We start from the raw sequence: 17,573 nt of genomic DNA, 5'->3' as shown, positions 1-17,573 counted from the left end.
TACCTTCAGCTGTCAGGTGGTGGGAGCTTTTTTCCTGTTTGTACCAGTTTGTGATTTCCAGCTCCAGCAGCAGGAGTGTACCTGCAGCTGTTCCTCGCTGTGCCTTGGCTTCTTCCAGCAATTCTGTGCCTTCAGGCCGGAGGGAGGAGCCTGAGCTATGGCAGTTTGCCCTCAGCAAGCTGCAGAAGCACTTGCTCAATCCCATTGCCAGCAGCTGGGTTTCATTGCTCTCTGTTAGGGAATTTGCCCCAGAACAAGGCATGAGATGATCACGTTACCTAGAACTCGGGAATAGGGTCAACTTCAACTATTTATGCAATAGAAGAAAATTTTGCAATAGGAGAAAAATTTGACCGTTGTTCTGAATTAACCACAGAATAAGTCTCCTAGGCTGGGGAAGGCATCAATGAAATAGGTTTGGTGGCACATATGCGAGCTGCCCAAGCGGCAATTCTCATTGTCATGGGCAATTGTCATGGGAGTAAGAGAAGTGAGGAAAGCAGAAATTCAGTAAAGAGCACATCTGCAGAAGGAAGCTACAGCAAGGAGGATGGTGCTTCACAATTTCATGAAGAGCACTCAGTTCCAGGTATCTAAAGACTTTATTATGGTACAGAGGAGGAATGGCTGGGCAGGGACACTTCAGGTTAAAAACCCAAGCTCCAGATTAGCAACGGATTCCCATGCCTATAGCCATGAACGTCCCAAACGTCCCACCGCTTTGCATCATCGTTTTGCCAACTCCACCCATCAGCTCTCGTCCTCGCATGCCAATCCTGAGATAAAGAAAAACACAACAATTATGTAAAAGCTGAAGCAGACAAACATTAACAGCAGAAATCCTCTGGTACAACCAGCTAAGGGCTGCATGAGAGCCCAAATCCAATACCTTGCCTTCAGGCTAAATTTAAAGCAATGCCCCCAGGCTCTGTCAGGAGACCAACAGCCTGACCTCCCACAAAGAAAACTGGAGAGGGTTTCTTTGGGCACTTCAGGGGCTCTTCGCAACAGTCCTTGTGCATTTTCTGCAGTTGTACCAGCCTGATGTTGTACCTCCTGCCACGTCATTGCAGTGATCAGCAGTGTTGTGCTGTGAACTGCATCTGGGTCCCACTCAAGCCAAACCGTACAGGTATTTCCCCCACAGTTCCGCCAACCACTTCCCTTCCCTGACTCCACAAACGGATACAGCTGCGGGACAGGTTGCAAAGAGTGCATAGATACTGGGAACAAGGGGAGCAGGAGCAGCTTTGACTGCCAGCACCCCAAGCATACTTATTTTGGGGGGAAAAATGCTTGGTGCTGTCCAAATATTTGACTTGCTAGAGAATAAAGAGATCTTAACTGGTGTATCATCAGCCCCTCTAGCTTCAGTGGCGGTATTTTTAATACCATCAAACTATAAACCATTTTGTAAACTAACTTCCTACTTACCACTGACACAGTATTTTTAATGCAAGATAAATTCAAAAGGCCTGGAAGTGCTCAGACACACTTCTGTTCTCCAGTTTACATTTACTTAAGGTTGGACCAATGCAAAAAAATAGTTTTTCTCGGGAAACTCCAGTAACATTTGGCTTCTAAGTGCTGCAGTGACTGTAGTGTGTAAGGAATTTCATGCATTAAATTTTTGAGACATGGAGATTTTCCCCAAAAATCACTACAGTAGAAGTAATGTAGCTGTATCGTTCAAGAATGACAGAACTGCCACTGCTGCTTCTTCCTACCTAAAATCTGTATTTTCTACTAGTGTTGTACCATGTACAAATATCTTCCAGGATCTGAGAAGGATCAGAACGCTTTTTAAACCATATCAGATCAGGTTTTGTGCCTTTTCCTCCTTTTCAGGCTCACTACCAAATCAGCAGTCATGTTTAAGCACAGATTAAAAATCCCCAAGCACAAAGAGTTCTACAAAATACTAAGGCACTTATTCCCTTTAATGGACAAAGAGTGCCAAAACCAGTCAGTGAGCAGCACAAGAGCTAGCAGCGCAGCAGTGAGCATTTTGTGTCTCCATGCTGTTACGCTGGATAGTGAGGGAAAGGTGGACTACTGCACAACAGGGTTGTGCCAATGGCAACCACCAGCTCTTGCAATCATGACTCCAGGTAATTAATTGCCTCTGTGCATGGGTGCAGGATGCCCAAGCCAACATGGCACAGACACCTGAGAGCCTGCAGGGTACCTCAGACAAGCCTGAGAGCTAAGACATGGCTACATGTGGATCTGCACTGAGAATTCACCCAGCTCCTCTTGGAGCAGCATTTTGACAGCTCAGCAGTGCTTCCCAAAACAACCTCCACCACGAGTGGCAGGGAAAGGTCTGCCTAACTGTGATCCACTTGTACACAGTTATGGGTGGTACCTGTCCATCCCAGAACAGGCCAACTTTATCCACGGGAAGTTTCATCTCTGTGACAAATAAGAACCAGACCTGCGCCTCCCATCCTAGCCCAGAGCAGGAAACATTTCTCCCTGGCTGCGGCTGTCGTGCCCTGTCCATGGGAGCCGTTTCTGTGGCATACCTGAGGCAGGAAAACGTGCCAAACAGCGCTCCTGCTGCCATGCCCACAGCAAAGCCCATCATGAAACCCATCTTTACTCTGTCAAAGCAGCTGGGCTGTGATTGCCCGTACGGGCCCACGGTCACAGGCATCTAGAAAACAAAGCACACATACAAGAAAAAACAGAGATGGATTTACTGCCATGCCCCACACACTTCTATAACCAAACTGGGCTGGAAAGCGGCAACTGTGAGGTCATGGAATCATAGAATGGCTCGGGTTGGAAGGGGCCTTAAAGATCATCTAACTCCAGATGCCCTGCCATGGGCAGGGATGCCACCCACTAGATCAGGTTGGCCAAAGCCCCATCCAGCCTGGCCTTGAAAGCCTCCAGGGAATGCCACAGCTTCTCTGGGCATCCTGTTCCAGTGCCTCACCACCCTCTGAGGGTGAAGAATTTCCTCCTAACCACTAGTCTAAATCTCCCTTCTTTTAGTTTAAGATCTTTCCCCCTTGTCTTATCATTACCTACCTAAGTAAAGACTCCTTCTCCATCTTTTTATAAGACTCCTTTAAGTACTAAAAGGTTGTGATTAGGTCTCCCTGGAGCCTTCTCTTATCTACGCTGAACAACCCCAGCTCTCTCAGCCTTCTTCATAGAAGAGGTGCTCCAGCCCTCTGATCATCTTTGTAGCCCTCCTCTGGACTCGCTCTAACAGGTCTACGTCTTTTTTTGTGCTGGGGCCCCAGACCAAGATGCAGGACTCCAAGTGGGGCCTCACAAGGGCAGAGCAAAGGGGCACGATCACCTCCTTCCACCTGTTATCCTCTCCTCTTTTGATGCAGCCCAAGATGCAGCAGGATGCAGTTGGCCTTCTGTGGTATGAACCACACCACTCAGCTTGGCGTTATCTGCAAGCTTGCTGAGCATGCACTCGATCCCCCTGTCTATGTGGTTGATAAAGATATGAAACAGCACCGGTCCTAGGGACAGACCCCTGAGGGACACCGCTCGTCACCAGCCTCCACCTGGGCACGGAGCCGTTGAGCACCACTCTGGGTATGGCCTTCAGGCCCATTCCTTATCCACTGAACGGTCCAAGCACCAAATCCACACTCAGCAATAAAAGGTGGAAAGAGGAAGAAGAGGGGAGGGGTGGGCTCCTGTTGTGAAAACGTCTGTCCTCCCAAATAATGGCTACATGCACTGAGGCCCTGCTGCAAGGACGTGGTCAAGCATCGCTCCTTGGTGGGAAGCAGAGAGGAATTTCTTTCCTCTGCACTTCCACACGGCCTTTGCTCGTTTTTTGTTTGTTTCCTTGCTTTTTCCTTTTCCCCTTTCTCTTTTTCCCCTTTAGTTAAATTATTTAATCATTAATAAACTTCCCCTAGTAATTATTTTCCCTTCAATTCAACCATCCTTATCTCAGCCCGTCAGTTGTTTCTTTCCTTTTCCTCTCCTCCCGAGCAGGGGCACTCAGGGGGCTGTGGCGGCGTCCAGCGGCCCAGCCCGACAGATCCACCACAGCGGGGCGCAGGGGGCTTGCTCCGGGGCCCTGCCCGCACCGCAGGCGCTGTGGTTCCCGTTTTTTTTCCTTCTGTCTTTCCCTCACTTTTCGGGGTTTCGTCACTCCGTTCCCCGAGCCCCGCTCCCCTGGGAGCCCCCCGTCAGCGTTCGCGCCCCGGGCAGCTCCTGGCACCGGCGCGGCCCCGCTTCGTCCCCCACCCCCGGGCCCGCGCCGCAGTCACCTCACGGCGGCCCCGACCCCAGCCCCGACCCCCGCGGCCCGGCCCGGCCCTGCCCGTACCTCGCCGCCGCCCTCTCCGCTCTCCGCTTCCGTCGCTGCCGGGGACGTGGGCGGAAGGGGCGGGCAGGGCCCGGTGTGTCCCGGCACAGCCCCCTCGGCCATGCTGCTGTGGCGGCGCCTGGCGGCCCTGAGGGCGGCCCCCGGCCCCCGGCGGCTCTCGGTGGCGGCGAGACCGGGACCGGGACCGGGACCCTCATCCCCAGGGCCAAGCGGCGATGGCGACGGCGCCCTGCGGCCGCTCTACATGGACGTCCAGGCCACCACCCCGCTGGTGCGTGCTCGGGCCCTGCCGCTGCGGTTTGCGAGGCCGGCGCCGTCCTCCTCCCGCCGAGCCCTCGTCCCCTCCCCGGCCCGGCTTTGCCTCCCCGGCCCAGCGCTGTCCCGTGCCCTGGTTGGTGTCATGCTTTGTGACACCTCCTGCTTCTTCTCAGAAATCCCTCTTTCTGCTGTGTTTGTTTGAAGAAATGCGTTTTGTTTGCTCCTTGGTGCTGAGCAGTTTGTGTCCTGCAGGATCCCAGGGTCCTGGACAGCATGCTGCCCTACCTGACAGCCTACTACGGCAACCCACACTCCCGGACCCACGCCTACGGCTGGGAGAGCGAGGCCGCCGTGGAGAAGGCCAGGCAGGTGAGTGGTGGCTCCACGCAGCCGGTGGTTTTCCTGCTGGCGAGGGCATCTGGTGCCAAAAGACGATCAAAAGCGATGATGATTCTGTGATAAAGCCGTGTGTGTGAGTTAGTCGTCTGCAGGCTGGATTGGGCAACTTCCTTTCCTCTGTGTTGAGCTATTCTTTGGCAGATTTATTGAAAGGAAAAGGAGTGACATCAGAGCAATTTGAAATGGCAGAAAGCAATACCTCAGGCAAAGATGCCTCAGAATTTTGGATCATGAGTGTGCTGCTGCAGGAAGGGGACTAATTTCCTCATTCTCCTGGTCTTTTATAAGTGTTTTTGATATTTAGTTTGGAAGCAGTATGTACTGTTTTTTTGTGTACTTAATGTTTACGTTAATTTATGACAGGCTAATGCTTAATGCCATTGCTAATAATGATTATGAGCTTCTTGTGTATTTTGCATTAATGGAGATTATTGTATCGTAGCATAACTTTGTTAGATGCTAGTTGTGACCCTTCTGAGACTCTAAAGTGTATTCTTGAAAACATTTTGACTGTGTTATGGTATGGTGAATTTGTTGCATTTTATAATAACAAATCAAATTTGCGTGTCTTGTTCAACAGCAAGTTGCGGATTTAATAGGAGCTGATTCAAGAGAAATTATCTTTACTAGTGGTGCTACAGAATCAAATAACATGGCAATTAAGGTAAAAGGTTTATGCTGATAGATATTTTGTTAAAACTGTTAAGAACTGTGCACATCTTTCAACAAATTAAACCAGTCCTCTTCAGTGTTTTCATAAATTATTTGGATGAAGGACTCAAAGGTTTTTTGAACAAGTTTGCAGACGATACCAAATTGAGTGGAGCTGTTAACTCCGTCTAGGGCAGTGAAGCCTTGCAGAGAGATCTGGACAAATTAGGTTGCTGAGCAATCACCAACAGTGTGAAGTTTAACAAGAGCAAGTGCTGGATTCTGCACCTGGGAAGGGGTAACCCTGGCTATATGTACAGACTGGGGGATGAGATGCTGGAGAGCAGCCCCGCAGAAAGGGACCTGGGGGTTTTGGTTAACAGCAAGCTGAACATGAGTCAGCAGTGTGCCCTGGCAGCCAGGAGGGCCAACTGTATCCTGAGGTGCATCAAGCACAGCACTGTGAGCCGATAGTGGGAGGTGATTGTCCCGCTTTGCTCTGCAGTGGCGCGGCCTCACCTCGAGTACTGTGTGCGGTTTTGGGTGCCGCAGTATGAGAAAGATTTAAAACTGTCAGAGTGTCCAAAGGAGGGCTACAAAGATGATGAAGGGTGTAGAGGGCAAGATGTATGAGGAGCAGCTGAGGTCCCTTGGTTTGTTCAGCCCAGAGAGGAGGAGGATGCAGCTCCCTTCCAAGGGGAGCAGAGGGGCAGGCACTGAGCTCTGCTCCCTGGGGACAGCGACAGGACCCAAGAGAGCAGCATGGAGCTGCAACAGGGGAGGGTCAGGCTGTACACAGGACATGGTTTTGAGGACAGTATATAATAGTCAATGTTTTGGTTTCTTTTTGGGGTTAGGGGCTGCTTTGTGTTGAAAAAGCACCTCAGTGTTCCACCATTGGCCCAATGATACTCTAAAATTCTTTGGGTTTAGTTTTCCTTTGTGATGCTGATTTAAAATGCATTTCCATTGAGTCTGAACAAAACTACTTCGTGTGGCTTTTTTTTTTATTTATTCGATTTTATTTTACATGGAAGTAAAACATACGCTTAACTTATGTGCACCAAGTACAGCTCTTTTGTTTACATAATTTAAATCTTTACAACAAAACAGTGGTGGTGATTGCAAACTTTTCTTTGCTAAGATTAGTTTGTGTTTTAACCTTTAATCTAGAGCCTGTGGTTGTTCAGACATCTCATTATATATGACTCATAACAAGTTTCTGAAAAGTGCTTCTGTTAATAAGCAGTGTCAAGAATTTATATCTATTAGCATTTCCATAGGCTTTTTTTTGAAGTGAGATGCTTTAGTGCAACGAGTACTCATGAAAGTATCTAGTACGAATTACAGCTCGGTGCATTTCACAGTCAAGATTGCATAATTTTTATAATATAGATACAGAAATATAATATTATATATTATAATATTATAATATGATAATAGATATGATAATATAATATATACAATATATGATAATAATAATATTGATATTATATAATATAGATATAGCAATTTCTTGTTTTTGAGCATTTTATGTAAAGCTTGCTCTCTTCAGTGTTGTAACAGCAAATTTCTTGTTCATGTATTGTGCCTGACAGGGTGTCGCAAGATTCTATAAATCCAGAAATAAGCACATCATTACTACGCAAACAGAGCACAAGTGTGTGTTGGATTCTTGCCGCTCCTTAGAGGCAGAAGGTTTTCGTGTCACGTATCTGCCTGTTCAAAAAAATGGGCTGATAGATTTGAAGGTAGGTTATTTACTGACAGATGGTGAAAATAGAAGATCTTTTTGCTTCAAACTGGTGCTGAAAAAGACCGTGTGACCCCTTAATAATAAAGAGAGAAAGGATGATAAATAGCACACCGTAGAAGGAGAGTCACAGTCAAATGTTTGATGGCTGTAGCAGGATCTTCTGTTCTGTCGTGTGCTCCAAATGTTTCTCAAACAGAGTTCATCCCTCATCCCAATCTGCTGGCAGTTGTGTCCATGTAGGTAGAACTGTCACATACCCTGTGGAGAGCCTGTGGGTGGCTGCTGTGGAGCGGGATTTGATAAAAGAGTTAGTGATGAAATTTCATGACCTGAGCTGCCCAAGGCATCAAACACAATGATTGCGAATCTCCCTTCTGGTTTCTGTCCATCAATTGACCCTTCTGGGTATAAGGACTGCAGTCCTGGGATTTGGAAGTGTGTATGCTTATTTCATCAGTTGTGTCCTGTAATACAAGTCAGCATCAGTTTTGCTTGTAGGCCTGTCATCAGGCTTGGGGAGAGTTTGTGGGGATGTGGTGGAGGGGAGTGATCAGGCTGGAAGGCACAGAAGTGTTAATTAAGTTTTATAAGAACTTTGCTGGCAGACTCCTCCTTTGTGTGATGCTTTTGTGTATATAGTACAATTCCTTTGTAGTCAGCCTAACTTTGTCTAGGTGTGGGTTAAGATGGCTTGTGGGTGTTTAACTCTTAAAAAAAAAATAATAGTTCATGGAATATACAAGACACGTGGCAAAAACTTTTGCTGACTTGATCGTGTCAGGTGGCTCTGTGCGTACCATGGTTAGGATATGCGGCAATGCAGTTTGTCACACTCCTCTTCCTGCAGGTATCCCATGTTCGTGTGGATTAGTTAAACATGTTTAGCAGTCACCAGGACTGTTCGTCAGAAGCCACAGGGATTGTTGACTGTGTGCTAGCTAGGGGGCTGGTTAAGACTTGCTAGCAAAATGGATGTGTGCTTCAAGAATCTTTTGCTTCTGCTTTTAGTCATAACTTCTGTCTGCTTGAATATTTCATCAGGAGCTGGAGGCTGCATTCCAGCCAGACACGGGTTTGGTTTCTGTAATGACTGTCAATAATGAAATAGGAGTGAAGCAGCCAATTCATGACATTGGTAAGTAGACACTTGCTTCCAGAGGATAGCTAATGGCGCTTTGCTTCATTTTACTTATTTTTTTTTCACAGAAAAATGCTACAGAGTCATGCTGATGTAAAATACTAGATGTAATATAGTTAAGGACTAAGTAATATGCTGTTCCAAATAAGTATTTTAAAAGGGGAATGAGCATAAAATTGTATAAAATTCAGTAATGATTATAGTCTTGTAATAGAGTTGCTGCGTTGTTTCCCATGTTGTTCTGAATTGTAATTTCTGAAATGTTCTGAATGGTGGTGAGGCATGGGAACAGGTTGCCCAGAGAGGTTGTGGATGCCCCATCCCTGGAGGTGTTCAAGGCCAGCCTGGATGAGGCCCTGAGCAACCTGATCTAGTGGGTGGCATCCCTGGCTATGGCAGGGGGGTTGGAATTAGATGATCTTTAAGGTCCCTTCCAACCCAAGCTATTCTATGATTCGATGCAGCTCTCAGGATCCCACTCTGATTGTGTGATAACAGCTTCTGTGACAGTGACCCCAAAACATCCTCCCTGTGCCGTATTAAAGATGTCCTTTTTTAAGATGTTTGAGTTTGTAGGCAGGTTTTAGGCCTTGGTGCCTGTCCTGCATGATTCTGGCAGGTTGTTTTGCCAGGCTGTGGCAGCTGTCCTGTTGTGCAGCTGTCTTTCCTCTTGCTTAACTGCTGCCTTGTTTTTTTTTTCCTCTTTAACCTTTATTGCGCTCAAGGCAGCATTTTTCTGGTTTTCAAGGTTATATTTCTTCACTATAGACAAGTAATTGACCATCAGTTAATTGTTTATAGCTTTGAGGACTCTATTTTCATTCTGTGCCTGTGCTCTCAAGGCCATTACAGTTGTCCCACATTCAAACGCCAGTGTTCTGATAATGCCTTGATAACAAGTTGAGTAGGCCAGGACTGAGGCCTTGCAGAGTAAGCCTCGTGAAGGTTGTGGCTGCATATTAGCAGTAGTAATGCTGTTCCTGCTGGACCACAGGGGGCCAGATCTGCTGTGCAGAGAAGTCTGGAATGCATCTGTGCAAAGTATTGATTCTATGGAAGATGAGTTACGAGTTTTTTGATGACAAGAATAGCGAATATTTAAGTTCACTGCCTATGAACATTACATAATTTTGTCCCTCAGGGTATTAACAGGCTTGAGTCAGTTCAGATGTGGGTCATCAGCATGTGTTCAGAGAATGGTTTTGGAGCTGAGTATTGTAAAACTTGGAAAATAGAGCAAATGGCATAAAAACACTTGGCAAGAATGAGCATGCAAGTAAGGCTAGCTTGTACTGGACTGACAGTGAGAAGAAAAAGAATCAATGTGAAAATTTTAATTTTGTCCAGCTGTGGAGTCATCTGGGGAAACTTAGGTGTCCTGTTTGGCCGTTTATACTTAAACAGGGCTGTGCTTTGATAGGTGTGGGTTTGGAAACAATTCCACTTCTCAGAAGACCTTTTAACTATTCAACTGAAGAAATTCACTGTAGTGTTACCTGCTGACCTACCTAAAACGGTGCCCAGCTAGGCACCAGCTAGAACACTTTGATGTAGTGTAAAAGAGATGTGAAATGCACATTTCTTCCTTTGTCATCTCAGAATTAGTCCCTGCTATAAACTGATGCTTTATTGGAGTTTTTGGAATTGTAACAATTAGATGAGATAATGTGTTTTTCTTTCATGCTTTTATGTTTTTATTACAGGTGAGATCTGCCGTGCACGTAAAGTTTTCTTCCACACAGATGCTGCGCAAGCAATTGGTAAAATTCCTATGGATGTGAACGACATGAAAATTGATCTAATGAGCATCAGTGGCCATAAAATTTATGGGCCCAAAGGTATTTATTGAAGCACTTTTCTAAAGATTTGTAGTTCTCGTGCTTGCCTTAGAAGGTAACTACATGAGTGTATACCCTAAGCCTGTCTGTGACAGTGACTATTGCTACTTAAACTGTAGAAAATTGTTCCAGAACGGGTAGTGGACTGACTTTGGAGTAGTTCAGGCAGTGCTGTAAGGCTAACAGCTGTGATAAGTGGATCTCATACTTACTGGTTGGGAGGTGGCTTTGTTGAAAGAAGAAATGGTGTCTTATAATGATGGCAGCATTAGGATGAGTGGCTCTTCAGAAGTCATCTGCATGGTGTGAAGCAGCTTTGATACTGCAGTGGTTGAAATGAAATCACAGTGCTGTAGGGCTACGTTTAAATCCAAGTGTAACTTGCAACACGGAGATCAAAAGATTAAGTGGAAAGTTTAAATTCTTGGTGATTTTGGTCATCTTCTATACTGAATTGCTTCTTCCTATCCATCCCCTTTTGTGCACCTTCCCTGCAGAATGGGGTTTACAATCCAGCTAAGGGTTTTGTAGCTGACTCTCAAATACTAAAAATTTAGGTATTATCACCATTGCAGTCCATTTAGTTTGTAACACTTCATGTCGAAAGACAGAAATCAACTTTGCTGTATTCTGTGTGCTATTCAGACACAAAAGGCAAAATGATTTATTATTTTTTCAATATATAGAGCTGAAGATGTAACTCTGGACAAGCATTATGTTTTCAAACACTAACTTTGGACAGGTGACAGACACAAATTTTCCCAACTTCTTATGACCAGAAATTGCAGCCATTCTTCCTGTGCTGACAGTCACTGGTTAGGTATATGCCAAAGCACATGAAGGTGTGGAAATCAAGTTTCTAGGTGAGGAGACTGGTGGGTTAAATTAGGTGGCTGTAAAAACTGCCTCATCCAATCTGACCGTTGGAGATCAGTGCCACTGAGAAACATACGGACTGGGGGATTAAAGGCTGGAGTACCAAGTCTTCAGGTGACTCAAGTATGCTGGGAGAAACCGAACTTCTCCCATGTCTGAAGCTCTGGGAGCCTGACTTAGTAGGAACATGAATGGTGGGAACAAACCTCATTTTTTAAAAAATACTGTGCTTCTGTATGCATTCACTACATTTTTCTCCAGTGAGGTGTCCAGATACATGTTTGCTGTGGAAACAAGGAATGTTTCCAAATCCTGGGAGTCCCTTCTCCTAATTCCAGAACTGTGCATGTATACCACATGAATCCAACTGTTTTCCTTGTTTGAAGGGGTCGGTGCTGTCTATGTTCGCCGTCGACCACGCGTGAGACTAGAACCCCTGCAGAGTGGGGGAGGCCAGGAGAGAGGACTGCGATCTGGGACTGTGCCCACTCCGTTAGCAGTGGGCCTTGGGGCGGCGTGTGAAGTGGCACAGCAGGAGATGGAGGTATGTGGGAGAGTGTGTTTGACCTGGACAACAGAAAATAATATAACAGGGCCAGCTGGATCTTAGGTTCCTTAGGTCTTTTTGTGTCCTTGTGTGTGAACTAAATTTGATTATCTTATTATAACATTAAAAGTTTTGGGATCTTCAAGTATAACTGAAAGTTGATTTTCAGCTTTCTTAAATTCCTTTTTTCTTGATGTGGTTTGAATCTTGTTTTACAGCAGATTTATAGTTGGCTGTTTTAGTGAACTACAGCTTTAAGTGCTTGTGTTTGTTTCTCTGTTCTGCCTCAATGTATTAGCAGCCTCTCTGAAGCTGAACAAGTATGTAATATATATTGGAACAATAAGATTTTCGAATCAACTATTCCAGTCCATTATCTATTGGACTGGATGATCTTTAAAGGTCCTTTCCAATCCAAACCTTTCTATGGTTTTGTGATTCTGTTAAATGTATTTATGTTCAAGTTTACTGCAGCTTTGCAACTAAAAATGTTACGGTGTCTTCTTTTTCTTGGTCATTTATATGTAAAATATATATACCTATAACCTGTATAAAACCTATATACCTAACCTATATAAAAGGTTATTTGCTAGACCTGGTGTTTAAGGCTCTGCATGCTGCTGTACCTGTTTATGCACCAATGCATTCCTCACAGTTGGAACGTAAAAAAACATTTAAATACTGCCAATGGGATACATAGGCCAGGATATCTGTACAAATCAAATGGAGGTTTTTCCTGGGGGGCAGGCAGAGATCTTCTATCTGAGCTGTGTGGTTATGGAAGCCTTGTTGCTGGTGGGAAAGCTCGCAGAGCCTGAATTTTTGAATTCTACAGGAGCCTCAGATCTAGAATCTTTTTCTAATCTCTGAGAATTTTGACATTAAACAAAGAAACAAAAAAGTCATATTTGAGAATGCCTTATTTCTCTTCAAAGCTTTTTTGAGAATGTGACCAGGCGATTATAAACAAATATGAATTGCACGTGTGTATCTGACCATTTCTGTACCCTAGAGCTGATACTATACCTTACTGCTTTTTTAGTCTTTAGTTTAGAATGAGATTATGCTCATGGGCAGTTCTCATTTAGGAGGTTATGTGTTGTAAAGTCACATTATGGTTGAGTTCACAGTAATATGTGAGTGTGTGTTGTTATGTAATACAGTTTGAGAGCTTCTAAGAAAGTAAGAGACACTTTTACCACAGTAGATGCACTTTCTTGCGTTGCAAAATAAGTCATTTTTTGTATTGCCTAACTTGTCTTTAAGCACAAATAGCTTGCCATGTTTACAAAAGACAATTTGACAGTTTGTGTATATATAGATCTTTCTGAATGATTTTTAATGTTTTTGAAGACTGAACTAGTTAGGACCAAACTGGTAATATTCTCTTTTAAACAGTCGTTAGAGTACTCAAAGCTTTAAGTTTCAAATGTGTTCTTTCCCCAGTCTAACCAAATGAAGCTACTTCAGTCTACTTATGGCTGCTCATGAGCAGTTTGAGTGAGCTCAGACATGCTAGAATTAGTGATCTGTTGATTTTTTTGATCTCTTTTCTGGTTTCTTTGCTAGTATGACCATAAGCGAATCTCACAATTGGCAGAGCGACTGGTTACAAAAATAATGAGTGAAGTTCCTGATGTGGTTATGAATGGAGATAAAGAACATCGTTATCCAGGTAACGTGAGCAGAATCCTGGCCCTATGAGCTGGCTCCTTGTTGTTAATGTCCATGACTGAATAATGGAGATTAGCCACGTGCTGTGCAAGTACTGCCATGCAGATTTGCTCTAGATTTCTGTTGCTGGGAATTCTCCATTTTTCTATTTCATTTATTTTTATGTAGGATGCATCAATTTGTCTTTTGCATATGTGGAAGGAGAGAGTCTTCTGATGGCTCTGAAAGATGTGGCTCTATCTTCAGGAAGGTAGGTGGAATATGTAGGAAGGAGAGCAGTATCTTATAGAGAAAGTAATGTCTGCTGTAAAGTTACTAATAAGGAGTGGTCTCCACTGTGCCCTGTACTTTCCTGTTTGGTTGATGAGTCAGCCTGGCATTGACTGCGTTCTGAGAAGGTGTTTCTCTTAAGTGGCACATTGTAAAGGAAGGTCAAATGTATTCATCCTAAAAGTAAAAAAGCAGAAATTCTTATCTGCCAGCTTTGTAGATTCATTAACTGTGGTCTAAGTGGCCTTGACTCGTAGCTGCCAGTGACACTTTAATTCCAAAGGCTACCGTCATTTGATCCACTACAGCTTCTGTCCTTCAGCAGGATTTTACACAAGTGAAATTTTCACATAATTAGAATCTAGTGAGTCTGGACACGTATCTGAATTAAATTAGTTAATAGTGCCAAAGTTTAATGCAAAAGTAGAAAGAAAATTTAATACACTCTTACAGAGCTGTGTCGACTCTACAAGAGTGACCAATGACATTTCTAAGACCAACTTCATGCTTATGATGAAGTTAATGAAGTGTAAAGATGCCCTCCTTTCCACACCTTTTGAGAACAAAGCAGTTAGAAATGCATATCTTAATTAGAAATGTGTTGACACTATGAACAGAGAGAACAAGTTTTCACATGACTGTGAAGCCCAACGCTTCTGTCGTGTTAAATCTCTTCTGAGGCTCTGCTTCGTGCACATTTCTAAGCAGTCCTATGGTTTGTGCTGCACGTTGCTACCTGTGAAAATTGAGTAACATGTAACCAGTTTTTCCTACTGCTTTGAGGTGGAAATTCTGCCTCCTGACTTTTTGTAGCTATATCATCTTGTTCTGTATTCCTCTGTGCACTGTTTTCCATTGACAGCAATACAAATCAGATAGCAATTTATGAAGCCTTTTTTTTTTTAATGTGCCCGTTTATAGGTTATCATCTGTGGCTATTTCTGCCTTGGCTCTTGTCTTCTTTCCACAGCCTCCACTTCAACTACCTCAGTCTGCAGTACTACTGCTTCTGTTTGGCATTGTGTTAATTCTTAGAACATTATCTATGCTCTCTCTTCTTTCGTCATGCTCCTAACTTATTACCCTCATTCCCTTCTAATGCATTCCCCTTCTGTACTTTTTCCTTAGCAGCAGAAATACCACTCTTCTTACTCCTGTTGCGTTGTGTTCACTTGTAGTTTCCAAAAGGCTGGGGAACCTGCTATAGGTTATTGTAAAGATTCACAGTAATATTGAATGTCTGTAAATGACGTGTTCTTTGTTGGAGATTAGTGAAGTGTAGAATCTGCGCGTGGATAGAAGTATGAAATTGGCCTTTTTTCCCTTTCCGTAGTGCTTGCACATCAGCTTCTCTGGAGCCTTCCTATGTTTTGCGGGCGATTGGAACAGATGAAGACTTGGCTCACTCCTCTATAAGGTGTGTGGAGTGGTCTTCCCTGTTGCTTCCAAATATGCTTCTTTTCTGCTGAAAGTATGTGGTGGTTTTGGTTCACCCATCTGTAGGCACACTATTCCAGTTCTTAATGTTTCTCTTTCAGATTTGGCATCGGTCGTTTCACTACTGAAGAAGAAGTAGATTATACAGTGCAGAAGTGCATCCAGCACGTTAAGAGGCTTAGGGAAATGAGGTGAGCCATCCTCTTACTGAACTTAAAGGCTTTGTAGGTATGATAATCATTTGAGGAATTGGATTTAGTTGAAAGTAATTGTTTATTTTAAAAATCTGTCAGTGTCCCTGTATATAGGCAAGTAGTATTGTCAGAATATGTAGTGGGCCAGATCTTAACAGTAGCAAAAAAATTTTTGAGCAAACAAATGTTTTAACCATTTTTCTCCCAGATCCTGCCGTTGTCAAGGAAACAGGGTGAGTAGGGCAAGCGCATAGGGTGGTTACCTAGAATTTTCTAAGCTAGAGGTGGTATTACTGTGTTTATGTATTTTGTTTTATTTTGGGAACACTGAAATATTCCTGATTTATCTGGCCATTATCAAATATGAGGACTCAGTCTCTAGGAAGCACATGTACTTTATGCCTAAAATGCAGGAAATGAGCTGAGGCACCTGCCCTCTCCCCTTTTGTATTTTGTCCAAGGGTAGCACATGTGAAGCTCACTGACTTCCAGAAGGGGAAGATAGATAGATAGATAGATCAATCTTAATTTTTGTGTAGTTGATGAAATTGCCTCTTTGGTTATTGTTTTTGATGTTGTCGTCCAGTGAATTTTAGATTTAGATAACATTCATTTTTCTCTTCTTCACAGTCCTCTCTGGGAAATGGTGCAGGATGGAATTGACCTCAAAAGCATTAAATGGACGCAGCACTGAGAAAACAAGCTCTATCCATGGACTAGATGGACGTGGATTAAAATGCATTTTCTGTACATTCCTGAACAAAAATCATGCAGCACTTTTCTGTTTTCTTTTTTTTTTTTTTTTGTCACTTGCAATTTAGCTGGAAAACTATCTTTTCTGGTAACAGTCTTAAAAAGCCAAAATGAAACAAGTCTTTATTCTGAAGAAAGGCAGGATGATATCAAACCCACTACATTTATATTTACCCACAGAAATTTATGATGAGACATAATTTATTTCGAAATGTATTTCTTAATGTGAAAAATGAGATCAGCGTGTTACTCCTGTGTTTGTGGAATCCTGGTGAGAGGTTCCTTCTCAAGCATCCTGTATAGCCGTTCTGCTTGCAGTACAGACCTGTTGGCAGGCCTCCAGTTCATTTTGTTTGAGGCGAGTACCCCTACAACTGCAGATGTTTTTGTGCTGCTTAAATATTTTGTGAAATTCTCACACAGTAAGAAGTTCAGTGTTTCTAGAGGAAAAGGATGCCTCAGTGTGGCTAGGTGCCTTCACAGTTAAGTTGTATGTGGAGTTAAGATTTTTTTTTACCAAAAAACTGTGTTTTGCTATTTTCTTTTTTTTTTTTTGGGGGGGGGGAGGGAGGGGAACTTGGGTGATGCTCGCACAGGTCAATGTGCATTAATCCAAATTTTAATATGTTTCAGTGTTACAGAACTTAAAATACAATGATGATGCACTTTGCTATCCCTTCCACTATGTTTTTTTCAATGCAGTTTTTATATAAAAAGGAAAACTTGAATGACTGTGAGAGGGGAATATGCAGACTATGTCAGCTTCAGTTGCAATACCAGTTTAGTTGGAACTTTGGCGGCGGTGGTGGGGAAGCACATGAAGTGCAGTGTTTTCCGTGTGTTTTTTTTTTTTTTTTTTTTCGTTTGTAGTGAGTCCTTTGCCATTACTTTGCTTATGGACACTTGGCTTCTGTCACTTTTGGGGGCCTTGCTCAACTGAGCCTGGGTGTTTTGTCTTTAGATAAGAACATGAGGTTCTGGATTTCTCTTTGCATGCCAGAGTTTACTTCTGTCCTATCTGAGACTTCCACAGGAATCCATTCCCTGCAAGTGCTGGGGAGAAGTGTCTGTAAAATGGTTTTGAGATTAATTCATATCAATGTTTCTCCTTTCTTATTTTTTTGATGTTTCCAGTAGGAGACTTAACCCAGTATTCCAAAGTGCCTTTGTATCAGTTGCATAAGCAGACAGCTCTCAGATCAGTTGGTTGGTTGATGGATGCTGTAGTAGCTGTTGAATTTAGTATACCTTACAGACAATATGTCACCAGTTCTGGATAGTTTCTGCGTTGAGGATGAACCACTTTACGTAGAAGCTAAAGCTAAGTCTCACGGGGTGGATTGTATTACAAAAGCTTGTTTGTTTTTCTGTTACCAAGGACAGATTTGGTTGTTTGTAATGTGAAGCTAATCCTGAATTGTTCTATTTGAATTTATCAGCTTTAGCAGCTTTAATATTGTAAGACTG

General features: G+C 43.6%; 2 protein-coding genes across 2 annotated transcripts; one reads left to right on the top strand and one right to left on the bottom strand.

Moving 5' to 3' along the window:
* Nucleotides 1-583: 583 nt before the first annotated feature.
* ROMO1 (reactive oxygen species modulator 1) lies at nucleotides 584-4,361 on the bottom strand. The gene is made up of 3 exons (XM_032198310.1): nucleotides 4,316-4,361; nucleotides 2,529-2,659; nucleotides 584-776 (listed from the first exon to the last, which is right to left on the bottom strand). The coding sequence occupies exons 2-3, from the start codon at nucleotides 2,657-2,659 to the stop codon at nucleotides 668-670; spliced, it is 240 nt and encodes a 79-aa protein (XP_032054201.1). The 5' UTR covers nucleotides 4,316-4,361; the 3' UTR covers nucleotides 584-667.
* Nucleotides 4,362-4,415: 54 nt separating this feature from the next.
* On the top strand, nucleotides 4,416-16,152 carry NFS1 (NFS1 cysteine desulfurase). The gene is made up of 12 exons (XM_032198380.1): nucleotides 4,416-4,586; nucleotides 4,826-4,942; nucleotides 5,553-5,636; nucleotides 7,222-7,374; nucleotides 8,421-8,514; nucleotides 10,221-10,355; nucleotides 11,618-11,775; nucleotides 13,348-13,453; nucleotides 13,621-13,702; nucleotides 15,056-15,139; nucleotides 15,261-15,350; nucleotides 15,984-16,152. The coding sequence occupies exons 1-12, from the start codon at nucleotides 4,416-4,418 to the stop codon at nucleotides 16,045-16,047; spliced, it is 1,338 nt and encodes a 445-aa protein (XP_032054271.1). The 3' UTR covers nucleotides 16,048-16,152.
* Nucleotides 16,153-17,573: the final 1,421 nt, after the last annotated feature.

This window comes from Aythya fuligula, chromosome 16, assembly GCF_009819795.1.
Source record: "Aythya fuligula isolate bAytFul2 chromosome 16, bAytFul2.pri, whole genome shotgun sequence".
Classification (NCBI taxonomy): Eukaryota; Metazoa; Chordata; class Aves; order Anseriformes; family Anatidae; genus Aythya; species Aythya fuligula.
This window is presented reverse-complemented; position numbering and strand designations above follow the sequence as displayed.